At 37.2% G+C, this 23,146-nt stretch overlaps 1 protein-coding gene across 1 annotated transcript; it reads right to left on the bottom strand.

Annotated features, from left to right (window-relative positions):
* Positions 1–312: 312 nt before the first annotated feature.
* Positions 313–3,047, bottom strand: LOC149161186 (beta-phenylalanine coenzyme A ligase-like). Its single transcript, XM_089434803.1, has 4 exons — positions 2,297–3,047; positions 1,665–1,789; positions 1,444–1,539; positions 313–711 (listed from the first exon to the last, which is right to left on the bottom strand). The coding sequence occupies exons 1-4, from the start codon at positions 3,045–3,047 to the stop codon at positions 313–315; spliced, it is 1,371 nt and encodes a 456-aa protein (XP_089290929.1).
* Between the last annotated feature and the right edge of the window lie 20,099 nt (positions 3,048–23,146).

The raw sequence follows: 23,146 nt of genomic DNA, 5'->3' as shown, positions 1-23,146 counted from the left end.
GAAAATCCAGAAATTCAAATTGCAGATCTGTTTTATATATTAATATGAATATGAAAATCTTGGAGCCCTAAATCAAACCCAGATACATGAACCATACACTGAAAGTGGCAAATATCTTAAAAACAGGCAAGGGCATCATATATATTCCCATGATTGAAAATTAAAAATTTCTCAAATAGAAGTACTGTAAAAGCCACCAAGCTAAACTTTACCTTCTGAGCATCTTTGAAAAGTTTCCTGATAAACAAAATCAAAAGTGTTTCAATTTCAGATCTCTCACATGTTTCTGCAGTTTCTTCTTAGAACCCTCACCTAATCATAGAGTACAAATTCCAGCAGCTGTGTGGGAATCCAATTGCTTAAGACATGCATAGAATGAATAATGTCCAAAGTATTTTCAAAGAATGGCAGCGTCTGTGTTATAGTGATATACATGAGAATAACCCCTCTGAAGGCAATGAAACTGTTTAAGGGCCCGTTCAAGTTCATAGAAGTCGTAATAATTGTTACATTCCGCTCCCTCATTCTCACGACGAAAGTTCCTGTTCCTCCTCCGATGTCCAACCCAATTCGAATTGTCTTCTTCTTCAGATTCAATACCTCATCGACAGAGTAATCCATGGAGCCACCGCCATTTACCCACCTGGTTTTCTCCCGGCCTTGAAGATCGAAGCAGTCTTTGCAGTCATCGAAGCCCTTCTGGTATTTTCTCTGAATGAGGCACGAGTAATTCTTGCAAGAATATGCAGTCCAGACGACACTGTAAAATCAGGGGGGCTTTTCGCATGCTCTCAGGAAGTTGCAACTTCTTCCTGAAGCTCAGCCGTGAGCCCACAGATGTCAAGTGAAAGGTGAAACGTTTTTTCAAGGTTTTTAATATTTTAAAACATTTTTTATTAAATCAGACAGCTAATCAGACGGTTGATTTTTGTTCAATCGTCTAACAAAAGATCTAACGGCTACGATTAGGACAGAAAGGCATTTGGGGGAGTTCACTTCAGAGAGAAACGCCTTACGGCGTAATTATTTAGGTTGGAGGATGTGGTTTAAAGATTAAGTAGGGCGCCCTTAAAAGTACACGGTAAAATCTTGAATTATCGCAATTTGATCCATTCTACCATCATCTTCAGCAAACTGAAGTCGTAGGAAATTCAAGGGAAAGAAAGTTATTCAGAGAACACGCGGGGTGTTCAACGAAAATAATTGACAATTGAATTTTTCACCTGACATAAGGCTGAAAATTTTGACTTCACAGCCATCAAGCTTGCTCGATATAAAATAAGTTACTCTCCTTTCAAGATGGTTGGAACTCTCGGTGATGAAGCCCATGACAAACAAACCTAGTTGATTTCATGGAAGAAATATTAAATTTATTAAATTTATTGTTGAAGATGCAAGTCAGATAGTTCACAGCTTTGAAGGGATTGAAGTTTTTTGCTCAACCAGTGCTCTCAGATGTTTTCTGAGAATTTTTCCAGACTCAGTTCGCGGAATGGAAACCACAAACGTCACTCTTCTTATCTTCTTGTATGGAGCCACCTAATTCCATCACACCCACATTGATACAAATGCCATATTACTTGAAGAAGATAGAGAGGTTCCTAAGTAAACCAAAAACCACATAAAACTCTAGAAACAAACAAATGAAACAATCAATAAATCACCTGTCTTCCAATAAATTCAATCACATCCTCTTCTATTAGATTTCTTTGAGGCTTCCTCGCTATAAATGCCATAGGAACTTCACATGCTTCTTCATCTGGATATCTGCCAACACATTCCCCAACCACTGTCAATATACACAAAATATAGGCTGATATAAGAACAATATATAGCGATGCAAAATAATGATTTATATTCTCCTTTTAGTCAATTGATTCACATTTTTGCTAATAGCTGAATCAGAATCCCCTCTCCAGACAAAATAATATTAAAACAATTTAAAACAAAACAAACTCTTCAAAATAAAATTCCCATAACATTTAACTTCAAAACAAATAATCATAAAATCACATTAAACTTCAAATAAATAATGATAATAAATCCCAGCTACTTTTTAGAATGGAATATATAAAAAATCTAATTTAATTTAAATCTATATCCAATATAGAATATGATCACTACAGATCTGACTTCCTCCCTCCCAATCAAGAACAATGCCAAACCGCTCCACCAATTTGATAAATATGGGCTTTTGACGGTTTTAAAACAATAGGCTAGATCAGGGTACGATGTGGAAAGCGACACCAACTTTGCGAATCTTGTTTTTTTACAAAAGTGTCAAACCGAAGCATACCAGTACTGGTTAAAACTATAAACAATCGGAAAGATGGCAGAACGTGACTGACCTGTGAAATTCCAATTCCAGGGAAACGGCTCCTGAAGGCTTCCATTTGTTCTCTGCCCATGGACGCCCCACCTACTCTAACCTCCTTGAGAGAACTCAGATCGTATTTTTGGTCAACGTCGGGCAACTTGGAGAGCCGAATGAAAATAGCAGGAACAGCAGGCAGGTGCGTTACTCCGTATCTCTGAATGGCCATCAGCATTCCCTCCATTGTAAATTTGGGCAAAATGACAACAGTTGCCCCTATTGCCATGAGCCCACAGACAAAAGTATTGAAGCCATACATATGAAACAACGGAATGAAACACAGATACACGTCCTTGCATGACCCCATAAGAGTACATAGGACGAAGGTCATGGCAATAAGGTTTCTGTGCGTCGATACCACCCCTTTGCTCCGGCCTGTGGTGCCCGATGAATAAAGCACCGCTGCTGTAGAATCCTGACAGATTTTCATTGGAGGTTTGTTAGCTAGATCTGAGTCTAATAGACGAGACAGAGACGAGATCACAGGGGGATCATATTTACCGGATTGTTCATGGGTTCCAATCATAACAATTCTCACATTCAAATTGTTGAACTTGTGGAGGAGATGGGGAGTAGTGAACACAAGAACGGGCATTGAATCCTCGATCTGTTTCTGTAGCTCTGAGGAAGTGTACAGCGGATTTGCAGTGCTCACGACTGCGCCGATTGACATTATCCCCATTGAGAGTGCAGGGAATTGCAGGAAATTAGGCGATACGATCAATACAATGTCTCCATGTTGGACGCCCAATTGATGCAATCCGGCTGCAACCGCAATCAGGGCAGGGGTCTTTTCGCATGCTCTCAGGAAGTTGCAACTTCTTCCTGAAGCTCAGCCGTGAGCCCACAGATGTCAAGTGATAGGTGAAACGTTTTTTCAAGGTTTTTAATATTTTAAAATGTTTTATTAAATCATACATCTAATCAGACGGTTGATTTTTGTTCAATCGTCTAACAAAAGATCTAACGACTACGATTAGGACAGAAAAGCATTTGGGGGAGTTCACTTCAGAGGGAAACGCCTTACGGCGTAAAAATAAAGAATAAGCACCCAAAATCATAACACCAACAAAATTGAACTGAACAACTGACCCATTTTATTAAAATTTATAATCTGGGTACATATGAGTGAGAACAATGGAACTTGGGCTTGCTTATGCAAGCTATTGAAAACCCAGGTGGAAACTTGTTGACCCAAGTGATGGAATGGCTCCCAAAAAATCTGCATGATACCCAAAAAAATTTGCTAGCTACTACTCAAATGGAATTGGATTTCTACTCTGAATACTCCCCAAAAAATTTGGCAAAATTATCCTGTAGCTCCTCTCACCAAACCCACAAAAACTTAGAGCATGTTTAGGCTAATTCTGAGGACCTAGAAATCCCTCCAAGAAGTTGGAATTTCCTTTCTATTTGTGGTAGGAATTGCTAGAGAGAAAATCTGCTATCAAGACCTCAAATCGGCTCCTCCAAGGACTCTTCAAGCTCCACTGAAATTGTCCTCTAGAATCCTAGTCTTTTTCCAACCCTTGGCCCCTTCAAACTCCCTTTCTCCAACCCTTGCGTAGACCTAGCCTAGTGAACTCTGTACACTACCAAAATGAGGGAAATTAAACTATAAATATCCCCTCATCTCCAGCCTTTGCAAAATGTTATCAAAATTCTGGTCTCAAGGTAGAAAATATCTCTACAAATCACTAGATCCTCCAATCCACTCCAGTTGAGCCAATTTGTGCCCCATGAACTATCTCTGCACCCTGGTAGTGCGTACAACTAGATAAGCTCCTACAATGAAGCTCAGTGAAAGTCCTGAATCAGACTCCAAAAGTTCCTCACTAGGGAGACACTCGAAGTTCTCTGAAATGAGGGTGGAATTTCGCTTGAAACTCCTATGCTAAACAACACTACTACTCCTGTACTCAATAGCTCCAAGAGAGTTCGATTTTTTGAAGTTATATAAACAAAATATCTGACAAGAGTTCTCACATTTTTCTTAAGTACTCTGGCCCATGCGTTCCCCTTGGTGGCCCCCACAATCCACTAGTTTTCCGCCTTTTTACTTGTGGGTTATATTACCCCTCTTTGGTGGCCCTCACCTTCCACTATAATTTTGATTTTCCTTCTTCTCCTAAGTTAGAAGTGCCCAAAATGTGCCTAAACACCAAAATTGCAAAAATAACTATACTTAGCAAAATTTATGAGCTTGGGGATATCATAGTCCTACCCACCAAAATTTTCTTGTCCTCAAGCAACTGTAATGTTGGGTGTTGTAGTACCTGTTCACCCTCCCAAGTAGCATTCTCCTTAGGCAAGTCCCTCCACCTAACTAGGAACACCCTAATGACCCTGTTCTTGACCCTCCTCTCCCAAACCTCTAAAATGGCTTCAGGGACCAACACAATTTGCCCCTCCTCATCTAAGGTTGGAAGCTCTGCTGAAATTATTACCTTTTGTCCCAGTTCCTTCTTGAGGCACGACACATGGAAAACATTATGCACCTTGATCCGTGGTGGGAGCTCTAACTTGTATGCCACCTCTCCTACACGTTTGATCACCCTGTAAGGCCCATAGAAGTGGGGCTTAAGCTTCACGACCCTGTTTTGTTTGAGGGACGACTATTTGTATGTATGTAGGCGCAAATAAACCAAGTCTCCCACCTCAAACTGTCTCACAACTCTGTTGGGTGTGTGTTATGTGTTATATTCTTTCCACACGTCATGAATTTTTTTAATTTTATGTGGACCCAATAATGGTTGGGTGGACCCAAGGATGGGGGACGAACCCAAAGATGGTGGGTGAACCTACCCATGGTTTTTTGCACGATTTTTGCACATGGTTTTGGGCATGATGGTTTTTTTCCCATGGTATTTTGTAGATTTGATCAAGGGAAATATGGTTATGCTATAATCCAGGTTTAGTGGATTGGGGTTTATGAATGCTTCAACATGTATATATATGTATTGTAACATTGAAAGGAATATATTGAAAAATCAATCTAGTATTCCCGATTTTGGGATCCAAGAGAAAATCTTTGTGTATATTTGTTTTATGTTATCACAATTGTATATTTTTCTATTTCAAGAATTCGTTTGCAGGTAATTTTTGTACAGGTTATAATCTACATTTAGTATTAGAGCAATTTCAGCTTCAAGGGGATGCCATTGTTGTTGAGGGATTTCGCTTGAGCTTGTGGTAGACCTTGTTTAATGGGATATGCATGTGATCAATTCTTGCCATGAAAGAATATGGAAAATAGTGGAAAGATAGAGATCGAGAAATTTAATGGTCAGAGTTTTGAGTTGTGGAAGCTCAATATGGAGGATCTATTAGTGGAACAATATCAATGGATTGTTGTAGATCATGGTATGACACCAACAGGAATGTCAACAAAAGACTGGGCAACGTTAGATTAGAAGGTGAAGAGAACAATACGATTCTGTCTCTCAGGTTCAGTATTATTGAATGCATCAGGGGAAGCTACGATAAAGGCTTCGTGGGAAAAGTTAGGGACTTTGTATCAATCTAAGTCTCTTGGGAACAAACCGTTCCTACAGAAAAAATTGTATAACCTGAGGATGAAGGATGGATACTCAGTGACAAAGCATCTGAATGCCTTTAATACTGTGGTAAGTCAGTTGTTATCTGTTGATATTAACATTTCAGATGAAGATAAGTGCATCAGTTTTTTGTTCTCTACCAAACTTGTGGGATGGTTTGGTTGTTGTTATAGGTAGAAATACAACTACCTTGAAGTTTGATGAAATAGTCTCATCCTTGTTGTCAGACACAAAAAATTATGGAGAGCCAAAATGGATGTGCCTTGTCTGTGAAAGGACAGTCCCAAAACAAAAACAATAATAAGTCCCCAAGTGGGAGTTCTAAATCTAGAGGGAGATCTAAACTTCTAGGCAAATCGTTGAAGGTATGCTGAAAATGCAAAAAGGAAGGGCACTACAAAAAGTATTGTAGATCTAACGTTCTTGAGAAAGGAAAGGGATTTGACAATGCTCCTTTTTCAGAGGTGAAAACCACCTTAGATGAATGTGGGGATGTGTACTTGGCTTCTTCTTCAAGTACACATTTAGATCATGAGGCACAATTTATTGCTTCAGGTGCATCCTTTCACTTCACTCCCCATAGGGATTGGTTCTACAAGTACGAGAAATATGATGGTGGTGATGTCTTCCTAGGCGATGAAAGGAAGGCCAGAATCATGGGACATAGAAAATTCAAGCTGAATTTGCAAGGTGGAAGGATTAGAACACTTCCTTGTGTTCTGTATATTCTTACATTGGCAATAAATTTGGTTTATGTAAGCAAGATGGATGATGCAGGTGTAAAAACAATGTTTGAGAAAGATACCTGCAAGATGGTTTGGGGAGCACTGGTATTGATGCAGGGAATTTAGATTGGAACTCTATACAATATTCTGGGTAACATTATTATTGATGGGTGCAACAATTGTGTGATTCTAGAAAATGGAACAGAAAATCTAGTGGTCTTTGGAGAAAAGACTATGTTGTGGCATCAAATACTTGGATATATTGGATAGAAGGGCTTTCGAACACTGTGTGGTAATGGTGTGGTAGAAGGTATGTCTAATTTCTCTATAGATTTTCATTTCTTTGAACAGTGTGTATATGGGAAGCATAATCAGGGGAGTTTCCCCTCCGGTGCAAAGAGGGAAAATGAATATTACAACTTGTGCACAGTGATGTATTTGGACCTGTGTTGGTTCCATCACTAGAAAATTCTATGTACTATGTCTCATTTATAGATGAATTCTCAAGGAATACATGGATATATTGCCTTACGAAGAAATCTAAAGTCTTTGACATGTTTAAATAATTTAAGGCTCTGGTGGAAAATCAGATAGAGAAGAAGATTAAGGTGCTAAGGACTGATAATGGTGGAGAGTTCTGCAAGAAGGAATTTGAAGAGTTCTGTAAGAAGTGTGGTATAGCATGGAAGAAGACTACTCCATGCACACCTCAGAAAAATGTAGTTGCTAAAAAAATGAACAAGACGTTGATGGAAAAGGCAAGAAGCATGCTCAATGGTATCTGGTTAGGTTAATAATTTTGGACAGAGGCAGTGGATACTGCATGTTACCTATTTAGTAGATCACTTTCATCAAAGTTGGAGGATACGACTCCATATGAGGTATGGACTAGTAAGAAACCCTCTTTCTCACTTCCCAGGGTATTTGGCTACAATGCATATGTACATGTTCCAAAGGAGAAAATAACCAAGTCGGATAGTAAATTTGGAAGGTGCATCTTTATTGGGTATAAGGATGGTTTAAAAGATTATAAGCTTTGTAACCTAGAAATAAGGAAGGTTGTGTACAACTGAGATGTGGTGTTTAGAGAGGTGAAAGATGTTATTAAACATGAAATCCTATCAAAGGAACTTGATAAAATAGAGTTTTAACTAAAGGAGGAAGAATCAGACTTTACAACAGAACATGAATTGGAAGAGGAAGAGCCTCACACTCCAGTTTTGAGGAGATCAGTTCGAGAGAGAAGGCAACCATAAAGGTATAGTTCATCTACTTTCTATTCAAATTTTTCTTTATCTATTACTGATGATGATCCTAGAACTATCAAGGAAGCTTTGGATTCATAGGAAGGAAAAATTCAGAAGGAGGTCCGATTGAAGAAATGGTATCCTTAGACAAAAATGAGGCATGGGATCTAGTGGAGTTGTTGGCTAGAAGGAAACCCATTGGAAGCAAATGGGTGTTTAAGAAGAAGATGAATGCAAAAGGCAAAGTGGAGAAATACAATTCTTGGTTGTTAGAAAAAGGTTATTACCAGGTGTCGAGAATTGATTTTGGTGATATTTTTTCTCCTGCTACTAAGTTAGCTTCTATTAGATTACTTTTATTTGTTGTTGGTAATTTTGATTTTGAGGTAGAACAGATGGATGTGAAGACAACATTTCTTCATGGGGATCTGGAAGAAGATATCTACATGAAGAAACCAAAATGATTTGTGGTGAAGGATAAGAAAGAATGGGTATATAGGTTAAAAAATTCTTTGTATGGGTTAAAGCAACCATCAAGGACGTGGTATAAAAAAATTAGATACATATATATGGGGACTGGACTTCACCGGGAGAAAATTGTATAACTGTGTGTGTTTTAAATTAATTGGTGACTATGTGATATTTTGGTCTTGTATGTGGATGATATGTTGTTGATTGGAAATGACATAAATTATCCAGGATTTGAAGACCGAATTATCCTCCAAATTTGACATGAAGGATCTTGGTGCTGCAAACTATATTTTGGGAATGGAAATTAAATGAGATCAGGAAAAGAGGAAGCTTTGGTAAAACTAAAGAAAGTATGTCGAGATAATATTGCAAAGGATTAATATGCAGGATAGTAAACTGGTCAAGGTTCCTATTCCTGTAGGTGTAAAGTTATTTGATGAATAGTGTCTCAAGATATAAGAAGAGGAAGAGGAAATGTCCCGTGTTCCATATGAGTGTAGTTGGTAGCCTGATGTATGAAATGGATTGCATTAGACCAGACATTGTACATGCAATAGGAGTATTGAGAAGGTTTATGTCAAAACTAGGGAAGGAGAATTGGACAACAATGAAGCGAGTTTTCACGTATTTGCGTGGCACTAGTGATTATGGTATGTGCTACCAAGGAAGACCATGATTGGACAAAGTTTTTCACATTTGTGGCTTTGTTGATGCATACTCGATTTGAGATATAAATTACATAAGCTCTACAAGTGGGTATGTGTTTAACCTATTTCGAGGAGCAGTTAGTTGGCTGAGCAAGACATAGTTTGTACTGGCACTTTCAACTACAAAGGCTGAATACATGACAATCACTCATGCAAGAAAGGAAGTAGTTTGGTTGCAGAGATTGTGTTCAAGTATGGGGTCGGTACAACGAGCTATAAAGATAAACTATGATAGACAAAGTGATTTTTTCTGGGAAAATAACCTTGGTTATCATTCAAAGACAAAGCAAATTGATGTTCAATATCATTTTGTGAGGGAGATTGTTGAATACAAAAGGTGTTGTTGGTAATGGTTAACACTTAGAAGAATGTTGTAGGTGCATTGACAAAGTTTGTGAGCATTGAGAATTTTTCTTGGTGTAGAGAAACAATGGGCATTACAACTTTGGACCAATGACTAAGCTCTCATGTGACCCCCTATGTGGAAAGAAAACAACAAGTGGAAGAATGTTGAGTGTGTGTTATATTCTTTCCTCGCATCATGGGGTTTGAGATAACACACAATTTTTTTTTTTTTATGTGGACCCAATAATTGTCGTGTGGACCCAAGGATGGGGGAAAACCCAAATATAGTAAGTGAACCTACCCATGGTTTCGGGCATGATGGTTTTCTGCCCATGGTATTTTGTAGATCCAGTCATAGGAACTAAGGTTATGTTCTAATCCAGGGTTAGTGGATTGGGGTTTATGAATGCTTCAACATGTATATACATGTATTGTAACATTGAAAGAATATAATGAAAAATCGATCTGGTATTCCTGGTTTTGGGATCCAGGGAAAAATCTCTACGTATATTTGTTTTATGTTCTTTCCATTGTATATTTTTTTGTTTTAAGAATTCATTTGCAAGCAATTTTTGTATAGGGTTAAAAGCTACAAACTAAATGCTAGTCCGCACATATCTTTTGCTTGTTCTATGCGACCTATAAAGTATCCTTGAGAGCCTTGAGTATCTGATCTGAAATGGGGACCTAAAGGCTTCTTGTCAACTTACAAGAACCTCCCCCACTCCAAAGCTTATATATTCCCAAGATCTATGCTTATGATTGATAAGTTGCAGAAATAAAGGACTTGAGGTAGGTGTATGCTTTTAGTTTGCATTTAACTGACTAAATGCCTTAAGTTCATTTTCTTTGCTGATATTTAAACACACATGACAGTAACAATGTATTAGATATCATTTTTTTTTGGGATTCAACTGCGTTAAGTAAGTCATTCAAACGTATGACCATTTCCATGAGAGGTAGTCGTAACTGACTAATTTCTCATGATTTTTGAATAGTTCACTTAGCACTCATTGCATCGGGTGATGCTCACAGGGGTGAAGAAGTGGGATTGAAACTAGTGAAATGTGGAGAACGAATCACATAGCATCAATCATCACTTCCGGGGCTTTCACCCGGTAACCAGGACTTCCCAGGAGGTCACCCATCCCAGAACTCCTCTGGCTCAAGCGCGCTTAACTGTGGAGTTTTTCCCCACAATCAAGTAACAATGTAGCAAACAAACAAACACATAAGGCAACAAGTTTAATTAGGAGTTCACCCAAATCTTGTGGGCTACGTCTCCGTGAGCTCTAATAAACTCAATTAGGCTCTTTGGGATTATGGCTAAATTCCTTCTTTTACAAGTTTACATTCAACTCCATTGGCTTACAACTAAACCAATGGGCTTAGAACACCATCTTTATCCCGGGTTGTTTGGCTTTCTGGCTCTTGGCTCTTGGCTCTTGGCTCTCGGCTCTTGGCTCTGGCTCTTGGCTCTGGCTCTCGGCTCTTGGCTCTGGCTCTTGGTTCTGGCTCTTAACTCTTGGTTCTATCTCTTAACTCTTGGCTCTGGCTCTTAACTCCTGGCTCTAACTCTGGCTCTCGACTCTTGGCTCTAGCTCTCAGCTTTTAGCTCTAGCTTTTGGCTCTAGCTCTTGGCTCTTTGCTCTGGCTCTTGGCTCTGGCTCTGGCTCTTGACTCTTTAGCTCTGGCTTTTGGCTCTAGCTCTTGGCTCTTTGCTCTGGCTCTTGGCTCTGGCTCTGGCTCTTGGCTCTTGGCTCTTGGCTCTTGCTCTTGGCTCTGTGGTGAGCTCCCTTAAAAAAACTGGCTTCTTCACTTGGATCTCTGGCCTTTTGAGGAATCCTCTGACTCTGTGGCTTCCACAGCCATTCCTCTATCCCTTCGATCATGAGGAATCATTCTTTGCTTGGCTCTACCTCTTCGACTGGCCCTCTGGCGCTCTAGATCTGTGGCTCTGTGTGTTCCATAACGCATTCCTCTTCAAAACACATCATTGTTTCACAACGCCTGCTTATAGCATGGCACAAGGAATTGAAGCTATTTTTACAATGGAAAAATACATAGGTGGCCTTTCTTCGGGAAAATTCTTGAAAAAGGACAAAATTCCAATACATAGAGATATACGCGGAAATACATTGAAAATCCGAAAATCCAGATTTCAAAATTTATGGAGTTGCATTCATAAACCTCATCGGGTCCATGCCTCAATCGCATATCGCAATCGCAACAGGCATATGTCAACGAACCCTTATGTGGTTGCGATCCCGATCGCCGATATCGGTGCATCGCATATCGCAATTGCAACGGCCCAAGGGTCTATACATCGCCGATGCCGATCCGCTGATCCGATCATCATAATCACAAGTTGCAATGGCCCAGGGTCTATACCACTTCCCTTCAACTGTGCCAATCATCAATCCGCTGATCCGATCATCGCAATTGCAACTCGCAATGGCCCGAGGTTTGTGCAACATCCGCTGTATGGTTCTGATGTGATATATATATATATATATATATATATATATATATATATATATATATATCACCGATGTCGATCACCGATCACTGATTTATCGCTATTGCAAGTCGCTTTGCTTGGGGTTTCGATATCGCATGAAGGCCTTCCTTCGATGCAATATATCGAAGATCGCTAATTGGGGATCCTTAAGGCCTGCTGCTCCACCCTTTAACATTGCGATGCGATATTTCCTTTAGAAATTCATATTCTCCATTAAGTCCCATTTAACAAGAAATTGCCTCCTTTTCAAAGGACAATGGGAAATTTTCTTTTTACAATATCTCCTTCATCCGAAGTCCATTTTCGCCCATTCAAATTGCATTAGATTCAAAAATGAAGAGATCTATGCAATGAGACAATTTCCAAGAGCATCCTTTGACTTTCATTTTCCTATGTGAGGAATATTTTTAGACTTAGAAGTCTATGTTAGATCCATTTTGGATAACGCCTTCCCACTAAAAAGCTTTTGGACTCCAAAAGACTGATATACTAATCTGAATAGTAAATGAGAGTACCTCACCCTATTCTTTCAGCCTCCATACACTTGCCTTGCATAGTGCCTCTGAAACAAATCCTTTGAACACTCTCCTTCCTGGATTTGCTTGTCCTCCTGGGCAGAACTATCTTCCTTCCTGACTTCATGCAGAACTCCTGCTGAGAAGGTTACAGAAGGTAGTTTTAACTTCTCTTCCTTAATCATTGATCCAAGGTGGCTCAAACAAATGTGAAGTTACATCTTCTTCACAAAAATTTACATTTGTATCTATTTGACATATTGTCAACAATAACGGAAATACAGACAACAACTGGATGGCCTAAATTCTTGCTTCAACAAAAGAAATAGATTTTCACATCTTGTGAATTACCTCCATGCCTTTACATCTGCATACAAATGATTCACTAGATAACAAGCCAACAAAACATGCCTTTAAAAACATTTGATCCTTCAAGTCAAGCATGTAGGAAAAGAACTTTAGGATTCTTTTTCAAAGATGAAACACTTCATCATTATCTCCATCTTGGAGACCAGATCAACTTTTCCCAAGTCAATATTACATTACATGCATGTTTAAAACAAAGTAATCAACCCTTCAAATTAGTAACACATACATGTTCAAATACAAGGAGATCATCAACATCCCTGTGTTCATGCATATCATGCTTATGCATGTATTTCATCCTTCAACTTTCGCTTAAGCACAATGTACTTTCGAAGCTGAAATGAATATAATGTTGCAACAATAATGTCAGTCTCCTACTCAACTTTTCCATTTACCTTCTTGGTAAACACCTGCAACTTGCATTCCATTAACAAAGAAATGCATTACATTAATAGACATGCAATCTTAATTGGATAAGAACTCTAACCATTTCTTACCAATCCATTTCAAAGGTCATTCCTTTGTCTACACATCAACATCAACATGTGAATCATCTTGAAACACATCATTAATGGTGTTGTTCCTTAAGAAACAAATTTCTTGGCTGTGGGGAAATTGTGCTTAAGACATTAATAAATATTATTTACTGTCACTTATTGTTTGTTGTGTTCTCAAATGAAGAACCTGGAAAACTTGGTCTTCAACTCTTAATGCATGTATGACAAGAATATCTCAGAATGCCATTTGTTGCTAGATATAAATGATGAATGAAGAAAGTTTTAAAGGAGAAGTTAAAGATAATATGCTGATCTTTCACAGAAACTAATATCTGTAACTTAGAGGAATTATGATAACTGAATCATAGACAATATGCTGATATTTCACAGAAACTATTATCTATAACTTAGAAAGGAAGTGAGAACTTCAAGTATAAGAGCACTCTTTTAAGGAATTTTAACTTTATATACAATAGTAAATAAAGACCTGCAACTTCAATACTATACTTGAAAAGAAGAAAACATAGCATGACACATGACAGAGAATCTTACAAAATTATATGCAAAAACTCATGGAAACTTCTGATCCTTTCATTAATCAATGATGATATTAGGAATACAATTGCCCAGTCTCCCAGCCAAGGAAAATTTTAAGGATGGAAAATTTTCTTGAAGTTAAAAAAATTGGCGAATCTCACTAATCCCTAATATGCAAACTATAAAATGTGTATTGATATATTTGTAAAATTATTCAAATCTATAATGATTTTATATATAGTCTCTATATAATGTTGGCGATTTTTGAGGTAAAATAATTTTATATTCTAAAATTTGGGCGAATCGTCTTTTATAAAAATTGGTAATTGGCGAATATTTTTTTGGAAAAATCAAGGAAAATTAGCGCACTGGGCGAACATTAGCCCCTAAAATTTTCCATGCTCCCAGCGCTCCAAAATTCCAACCCCTTCTCTGTAAATTTTCCTCCTTTTATACATTTGTGAAACAATTTTGAAACCGTTAAACTGCTAAACTGTTTCCCTACAGAATTTATAGAGGTTAAAAGATACCTCAAGCAACATAACATAACAGAAAACAACTGAATTTAAAAAGAAGACCATAATTGCTGATTGCTCTATTAATCGGTCGCTGGGTTCTTTTGTATATGCTTAAACGATGATTAATCCATTTTGGTCGTGATAAATTGTGTTAGTTGTGCTTAAATCTGGACTTAGATATGAATTAGGCATTTTGATTGGCCAAAACACCAAGAAATTTGACCCACTGCCTTTTCTTTAAATTTAGTTTTAACGCCGATTTTTCCATTTACACAGAAAAATCGACGCAAAATACATGAAGCGGAGCTGAAAAAGAATTAATCCGATTTGATAAACCTGTCGGATCCACCTGTTTAGTGTTGCATTGACTTTCCATTATAAATCACAATTGGTGCTTATTAAACGGGGTATCAGACCCAATCTTAACAATTCTGCGATATGGCAGACCCGACGGTAGTATAAAACATGTCACATAAAGTATCGGGTCCGACCATCGCAATCACAATCGGCCCTTTATGCACCCTTAATAATATTGGAATTATATATATATCCTTTGTATCTGTGCTTTTGAAAATATAACATAAAACACGCTTTTCCCAATTTTAATACTTTTCGCACGACTATCGAGGCATACCCTCATCACAATCGGCAAACAACGTTTTCCATATATATATATATATGTCGTTGATATAACTGAGCCACCGCAGTCATGAAATGTAATACATAAGCTTTCAGGTCCGGCTTACCCATATCGCAATCGGCGCTTATTTCTATTATAATCTCTTTATAATAGAAATATATAAAATGCGTAAACATAATATATATGAAGAACTTTTCAATATGCCAGATCCGCCGGGACTTAAAATCATGATAAATATACCCTTTCAGGTCCAGCTATCGTGAATCGCAATTGGCGATCAGTGAATGAACCGACCTTTATATTCATTGCTTTACGGATCCACCGGGCTATTAGATATAACACAAATATGTTTCGGGTCTGCCATCATTTATCGCAATCAACGGATCTTTATACATATGCATACATATAACTGTGGACCCGCCGAATCTTATAAAACACGACTTATAGTATGTCAGGTCCGGTATCAACTTTTCAACACTTGTTTCCTTTGTAAATCCAACATTTTCCTTTATTTCTTTCATGTATTGGATTCCGATATATATCTTATTGCCCCCCCTTCTTGCCTTATTTTTTTTTAAATGCTTTTCAAGTGATTTTTCAAATGAAATAATAAATGAAACAAACAACAAAATACAAGTCACAACATATGGCTCCACCTGGGGATAGTGCTTTTGCCACAGAAGCACTAAGAACCGCAGATTAGTGCCTTCACCTCGGGCATGGAGTCATATATTGCTCTGCATAAACTGAAGTGCTATGGAATTTGTACACTGATTTCACTCTGATATTTACGATGAAATTATGCTTATTCCTTAAAAATGTAAGTAATGCTTTAAGTATTTCCCATTGACAGGCAGCTGTCGAGTTTCACCATCAATATTGTCAAGAATGAAGGTGTTATTGGATCTTACTTTAGAAATTCTGAAAGGGCCATACCAGAGAGGATCAAACTTCCCATGTTTACCCTTATCTTCTCTTCTGGTATCCCACCTTAGTACTAAATCTGCAACTTTAAAATCAATGTCCTTGGCCTTTCTATCAAAAATATTTTTCATCTTAGATTGATACATAATCAAGTTGTCTCTTACCTTGTCTCTGCTTTCACTTAGCTCCACCACTTTGTTCATTCTTCTGACCAAAGCATTTGGTTCTTCTTTCCCCTCCTGAATCATTGCAATTACTGGCTTCACAAGTTGGCTTGGAAATAGAGCTTGAGTTCCATATACTAATTCAAAAGGTGATTTCCCTATAGATCTTCTTGTAGTTACTCTAGCAGTCCACAGAGCAAACTTTAACTTAGAATCCCAATCTCTTTGATTTTTTACAATGGTTTTCTTAAGGATCTTCATTAAAGTTTTGTTAGTAGATTCAGCTAGTCCATTTCCCAGAGGATGGTAAGCTGTTGAATGAGACAAAATAACATTATACTTGCGACAAAAAGCAATGAACTTACTTGAGTTGAAGACTTAAGCATTGCTTTTTATAATTTTAACTAGGCATCCAAATCTGCTGAAAATGTTCTCTTCCCAGAATTTCATTACTATTTGATCATTTTCTCTCTTTATAGGAATGGCCTCTACCCATTTGGTGAAGTAATCAGTTGTTGTAAGAACCCACCTGTGTTGTTTGCTTGAAGGTGGATTGATTTCTCCAACAAAATCCAATCCCCGTTGTCTAAAAGGCTCCTCTATGAAAACTGGAATCAAAGGTAAAGGAGCTAACCTCTTTTTCTCAGCAAAAAGCTGACACTTCTGATAGTTTCTAACAAACTTATATGTGTCACCAAATAAAGTAGGCCAATAAAACCTTGCCTTAAGGATCTTATGTGCAGTTAATTTCCAGCTGTAATGTCCTCTACAAAACCCCTCGTGATAATCTTGAATTATTTCTGTAAATTCATCTTCTGTTAAGCATAGCAATAAAATTCTAGTAGGATCCTTCTAGTACAATCTGCCTTCCACAATCACATATGGTTGTGCCTTGATCTTTAGTGCCCTATACTTTGTTCTATCAAAGGATTGAGGAGAAGAAAGAAATCACAAATAATGAATTATATGCTTATACCATTATGAGCACAAAAATTTATACCTGATCTTCATACCTGGATCTTGCTCTCCTTTACTTTCTTCAGCTACTTTTTCATCTACAGGTGCCAACAAGTTAATTCCCAATGCCTGAAAGTTTGATTCTGTTAACATTTTTTCCAATCCTTGTCCTTTCACCAACTTTGTGGGTTTTATGTCCAAGTCATATTCTTGGATCTTGGCAATCCAATTTCCTCTTCTACCTTCTACATCTCCTTGTAGTAATACATCTTTCACTGCAACATTTGGCAAATAAGCAATAATTTGGGACTGCAACACATAAGTTCTAAAATATTTCAGGGCTTTTACCAAAGCATACACCTGCTTCTCAAGAATATTATATTTTAGCTCAAAATCTCTAAGAATCTTACTGAAGAATGCAACTGGCTGCTCTCTCTCTTCATCATTCTTCAAAAGTAAGACAACAGCTATAGAACTTGATGGGGCAAATGAAAAGATTTGGAAAGGCTTATGATAATTAGGGCTAATTAAGACTAAAGCTGCCTGCAATGCCTCTTTAATTCTGGAAAACGATTCTTTAGCTTCCTTGGTCCAACATACTTCATTCTCCTTCCTCAGCATATTAGTGATTTATTTCAAGATTTTTGCGTAATTGGACACAAATCGTCTTAGGAAGTTAATTTTTCCCAGAAATTTTTGAATATCCTTTTTGCTCCTGGGCAATGGTATTTTCTGCACAGCTTGTACTCTGGTTGGATCGATTTTCACTCCTTCTCTGGAAACAATGTGTCCCAATAATTTTCCTTCCTCCAGAGCAAAAATGGATTTCTTGGGATTTAAGGAAAGTCCAAACCTCCTACATTTATCAAAGGTCCTTTTCAAATGATCTAAATGTTCTTCATCGGACTTTGAGAAAACAGTAATATCATCCAAATATATTACTACAAATTTATCTCCAACAAAAGCGATGTCCACAGCCCTTTGAAAAGTTGCACTTGCATTCATCAATCCGAAAGGAATTCTGGCATACATAAATGTTCCCCAAGGAGTTGTGAACGCTATTTTCTTCTAGTCCTCCTTATCCACAGCCACCTGGTTATAACCAGAAAATCCATATAGAATTGACATTCTAAAAGATCCCGTTACCTTTTGCAGCACATGATTCATCTTAGGCAATGGATAGTTATCTTTCAAAGAAGCCCTGTTTAGATTTCTGAAGTCTACGCACAACCTTATTTCTCCATTTTTCTTTCTCACAGGTACTAAATTAGCCACCAAATTGGAGTACCTGAGTGGGACTATTATTTTTGCATCAAGTAATTTTTTGACCTCTTTTTTAATTGATGGTAGAAGCAGAGGATTTATCTGTCTAAGCTTCTGCTTGTACGGTTTAACCCCTTCCTTCAAAGGAATCTTATGCTGAATAATATTTACATCATAGGTTTTAAGATCTTCATAAGACCATGCAAAGACACCAACATAATTCTTGAAAAGTTTAATATATATTTCTTGAAAAATAGGTGAAATCCCAACATATAATTTGACAAACCTGGGATTCTCGTGAGTTCCAATGTTGTGATCCTGAATATGTTCATCCTGTGAGATTTTCCCTGAGTCCACAACCACATCATTGGAATTAAAAAGCATTTCAAGAGGAACAAGTCCCTTTGGCAGAACATTATATTTCAATTGAAATATCTTCTGATTTGCTATGGAATCTTTTAAACCATCGGCTTCTGCAACTTCTGTTGTCTCTTCTTCATCTTGATCAATTTCTACGCCCTAGAACTCTTCAACCATAGTAAAAAATTCCTTAATCTGTTGGTCATCTTAAAAAACTTGCTAGTTCTTAACATTATTGGGAACAGAAGGTTTGTGTCTCATTTCCACCTCATATCTTAATCTTGGGTTAATAGGAGGCTTGAAAGTGCTAGCAGCCATAGCCAATGAATCTGCCAATACATTCTCATTTCTTGGAATAAATTGTATGTTAAAAGCTTCAAAGAAATTTTCAATCAAATCCCGTACCTCATTTCTTTATACCCGGAGCCTAGGATGCTTTGTTTGGCATTGATCTTTTATCTGCTTAATAATTAGCTCTGAATCTCCAAAAGTAGAAATTGACTTGACTCCCATCTGTTTGGCTGTCTGTAATGCGATAATCAAGGACTCATATTCCGCCACATTGTTAGTTGCCTCAAACTCTAATTTAAAAGAAAAAGGGAACATATTACCTCCAGGTGCGATTAGAAGAAAACGAGTACCCGTTCCTTCCTTCAAATAAGCTCCATTAAAGAAGCATTTCCACGCTCCTTCCATTTGCAGCTCCATATTTACATTGGCTGAAGCAAGATGCTTCTGATTATCTTTAGCCAGCTCTGCATTATCATGCAGCATGAAACAAGAAAAATCATCCTTCTCCTGGCTATATACAGGTGATTACTTGCTCCATTTTTTGTTATTGTTTTTACAAATCTGGTTTCTCTGTATAGTCGCCTTTCTTCCCCACCAAAAGTCGGTATAACTGCATATGTAAAATCTAGCTTTAAAATACCTCCTAATTTAGCCCCCCAGGACCTGGATAAAAGCATTCCAAATCTAGCAGGAATATCTGCTACTACCATTCATGACCAAGATTCTAGCTGGAATTTGAGCTAGTGATACTGCTAGATCCTTGATAACCCCAAGACTCTTGACTTTGTTTGAATCAAAAAAATACTTGTCCCTATAAGGTTTGGTAACTTGTAGATTTAGTTGCTTCATAACTGACAAAGGCATAAGATTGCGTGAAGCTCCCGAATCAAACATACAATTATGTAAGAGGAAATCATGGACCAATAAAGAAATATAGAAAGGCGGTATTGAAGGGTTTATTTCCTTAACATGTGGACCAAAAATCACTACTATTTTGTCTTCCTGCAGATTACAGTGTCTTTTATAATCTCATTTTCTTTCAAGTTAACAAACTCAACAATCTCCTTTTGATAAATAGGTATTCTTGTCAATTCTGTAAGAGGAACCTGAATTCTTACCTTTTCCAGCTCCTTAGCAAGACTAAATGAGTGACCCTATTTAGCCATCTTTTCACTCTCTTCCTCACCCTTTTTCGTGCCTGGAATTACTTGAGGAATTGAAACAAGTTTCTCCAAAGCAATTTTTTCAACTTGATCTTGAGAAGACTCACCTTGAAGTATCTGCATCCTGCCATTTGCTTTCTGTTACTGTTTCCCTTTATTCACTTGTTTTACAGGCTGCGATTCTTGTGGAGTCGCCTTTGGTGAGGAAGTTGAAGCTTGCTGCTCACTTTCATTTTCCTGATTTATTGATCTTTTCCTTGATCTCAAGTCATATTTCTTATGTAGTTCAACTTGCATAAAATCAGAGAATTGCTTCCAATATTCATCAATTTTATTTCCATCATGAATGGCATAAGTTTCATCATACTCATACTCATCTCCTTCAATACCAAGTTCGTCTTTATCCACTGTATATAACGTAGAAATCTGATCTTCAGGTTGCTCATGTCCTTCACCAGGATCCACTTCTATATCTAATGGCGCTTGAATCTGATTTTGATCTTTTATTTCCCTCTGCAAGATTTGCAAAGGTTGTCTTATGAATTGGGAATTAAAGTTTTTATTATACTGTGTTTGTTTCTAGGAATTATTATTTTCTAATTCTAATTTATTCAATTTATTTGACAAAGTCTTAATTACATTACACATATCCTCAAATGTTTGACCTTGGGAGGATTCCATCTTGGCCTTTCCTTTATCTTGGACAGGCTGTGTTTCTGGTGCTTTTCCTGTAGCCATCAAATTCACTTCTATTTCCAATGCATCTGTTTGGATTTGATCAAGGGTGGGGAGTCTTCTTTCCCTTAATGTAAATCCAAAATCTGATTCAAAAGCACCTGCAAAAGTTATTTTTGCACCAGCAGGAGGAGTCTTAATCTCTGCTAGAAGACTATTATACAATTTGTTAAATCTTCTGACAAATTTGACCACAGTTTCATCAGACTTCTTCTTTATGGCATTAAATTCTGTTAATGAATATCCATGGTCTCTTTTTTCTCCCCATTTTTGAATGAATAAACATTCCATTTCTTCCCAAGAATGAATAGAATTATTAGGAAGTCTTTTAAACCATTTCCTAGCCTCTCCATCCAACGAATGCACAAAAAGTCTTAATACAACATCCAAATGTTCAACATTTTGATTTTCTACAAAATTGCAAAATACTGACACATGATTCTTTGCAGTTTGTTCATCTTCCCCTGTATAATGAGGAATGGCATTTGATTTAACTCTTGTGGTAATTGAAGAGATGCATACCTATTCATTAAGAATGCAGGTACTACCATGTTTATTGAACCTTGATTACCAACAAATTTTGAACCTGATTGAGAGGTAAATGGAATGTGCACAGGTGGTAATGTGGCTATTGGTTGAGGTTGAATAATTATAGCAGGTAAATGAAAAGTAACAGACTCAAAGGATTGGTGTTAACAGCTAGGTTCTTGAAATGAAGATGATAAAAAAGATGAGTCTCTATCAAATGAATGTTCAGGTGAATTGCTGCCTAATGTAGACAATGTAGGAATTGGTGTAGTTAAGATCTCAGAATTTCCATCTCTCCTAGAAAATAGCATTTCAGGATCTGAAAGAGCTTGAGCCTTCTATTGTGAAGTGTTTGATCTTGTATGGGGCCTTATTGAAGCCATAATTATTATTTTTTATTCAAAACAGCCAAATATTTCCTCCTCACTGAAAAACCAGAGGAAAATATTAAAAACCCAGGGAAAAATCTTCTTGTCTTCTCTCCCCAGCAACGGTGCCAATTAATGTTGTTCCTTAAGAAACCAATTTGCTGGCTGTGGGGAAATTGTGCTTAAGACATTAATAAATATTATTTACTGGCACTTATTGTTTGTTGTGTTCTCAAATGAAGAACCTGGAAAAATTGGTCTTTAACTCTTAATACATGTATGACCAGAATATCTCAGAATGCCATTTATTGCTAGATATAAATGATGAATGAAGAATTTTTTAAAGGAGAAGTTAAAGATAATATGCTGATCTGTCACAGAAACTATTATCTATAACTTAGAAAGGAAGTGAGGACTTCAAGTATAGGAGCACTCCTTTAAGGAATTTTAACTTTATATACAATAGTAAATAAAGACCTGTAGCTTCAATACTATACTTGAAAAGAAGAAAACATAGCATGAGACATGACAGAGAATATTACAAAATTACATGCAACAACTCATGGAAACTTCTAATCCTTTCATTAATCAATGATGATATTAGGAATACAATGGCCTAGTCTCCCAGCTCTCCAAAATTCCAACCCCTTCTTTGTAAATTTTCCTCCTTTTATAGATATGTGAAATAGTTTTGAAACTGTTAAACTGCTAAACTATTTCCCTATAGAATTTATAGAGGTCAAAAGATACCTCAAGGAACATAACATAATAGAAAACCATTGAATTTAAAAAGAAGACCATATTCGCTGACTGCTCTGTTAATCGGCCACTGGGTTCTTTTGTATATGCTTAAACGATGATTAATCCATTTTGGTCGTGATAAAATGTGTTGGCTGTGCTTAAATCCGGACTTAGATATGAATTAGGTGTTTTGATTGGCCAAAATACCAAGAAATTTGACCCATTGCCTTTTCTTTAAATTTAGTTTTAACGCTGATTTTTCCATTTACACAGCAAAATCGACGCAAAATACATGAAGCGGAGCTAAAAAGAATTAATGCGATTTGATAAACCTATCAGATCCACCTGTTTAGTGCTGCATTGAATTTCCATTATAAATCGCAATTGGCGCTTATTAAACGGGGTATCAAACCCAATCTTAACAATTCTGCGATATGGCGGACCCGACGGTAGTATAAAACATGTCACATAAAGTATTTGGTCCGACCATCGCAATCGCAATCGGCAATCAACGTTTTCCACACACACACACACACACACACACACACACACACATATATATATATATATTATGTCGTTGATATGACAGATCCGCCGCAATCATGAAACGTGATACATAAGCTTTCAGGTCT

This window comes from Pinus tabuliformis, chromosome 5_2 (assembly GCF_031772625.1).
Source record: "Pinus tabuliformis cultivar Carrire ecotype Pingquan chromosome 5_2, CPIR1, whole genome shotgun sequence".
NCBI classification, from domain to species: domain Eukaryota; kingdom Viridiplantae; phylum Streptophyta; class Pinopsida; order Pinales; family Pinaceae; genus Pinus; species Pinus tabuliformis.
Note: the sequence above shows the minus strand (reverse complement) of the source record. Positions and strands in the feature narration are given on the sequence as shown.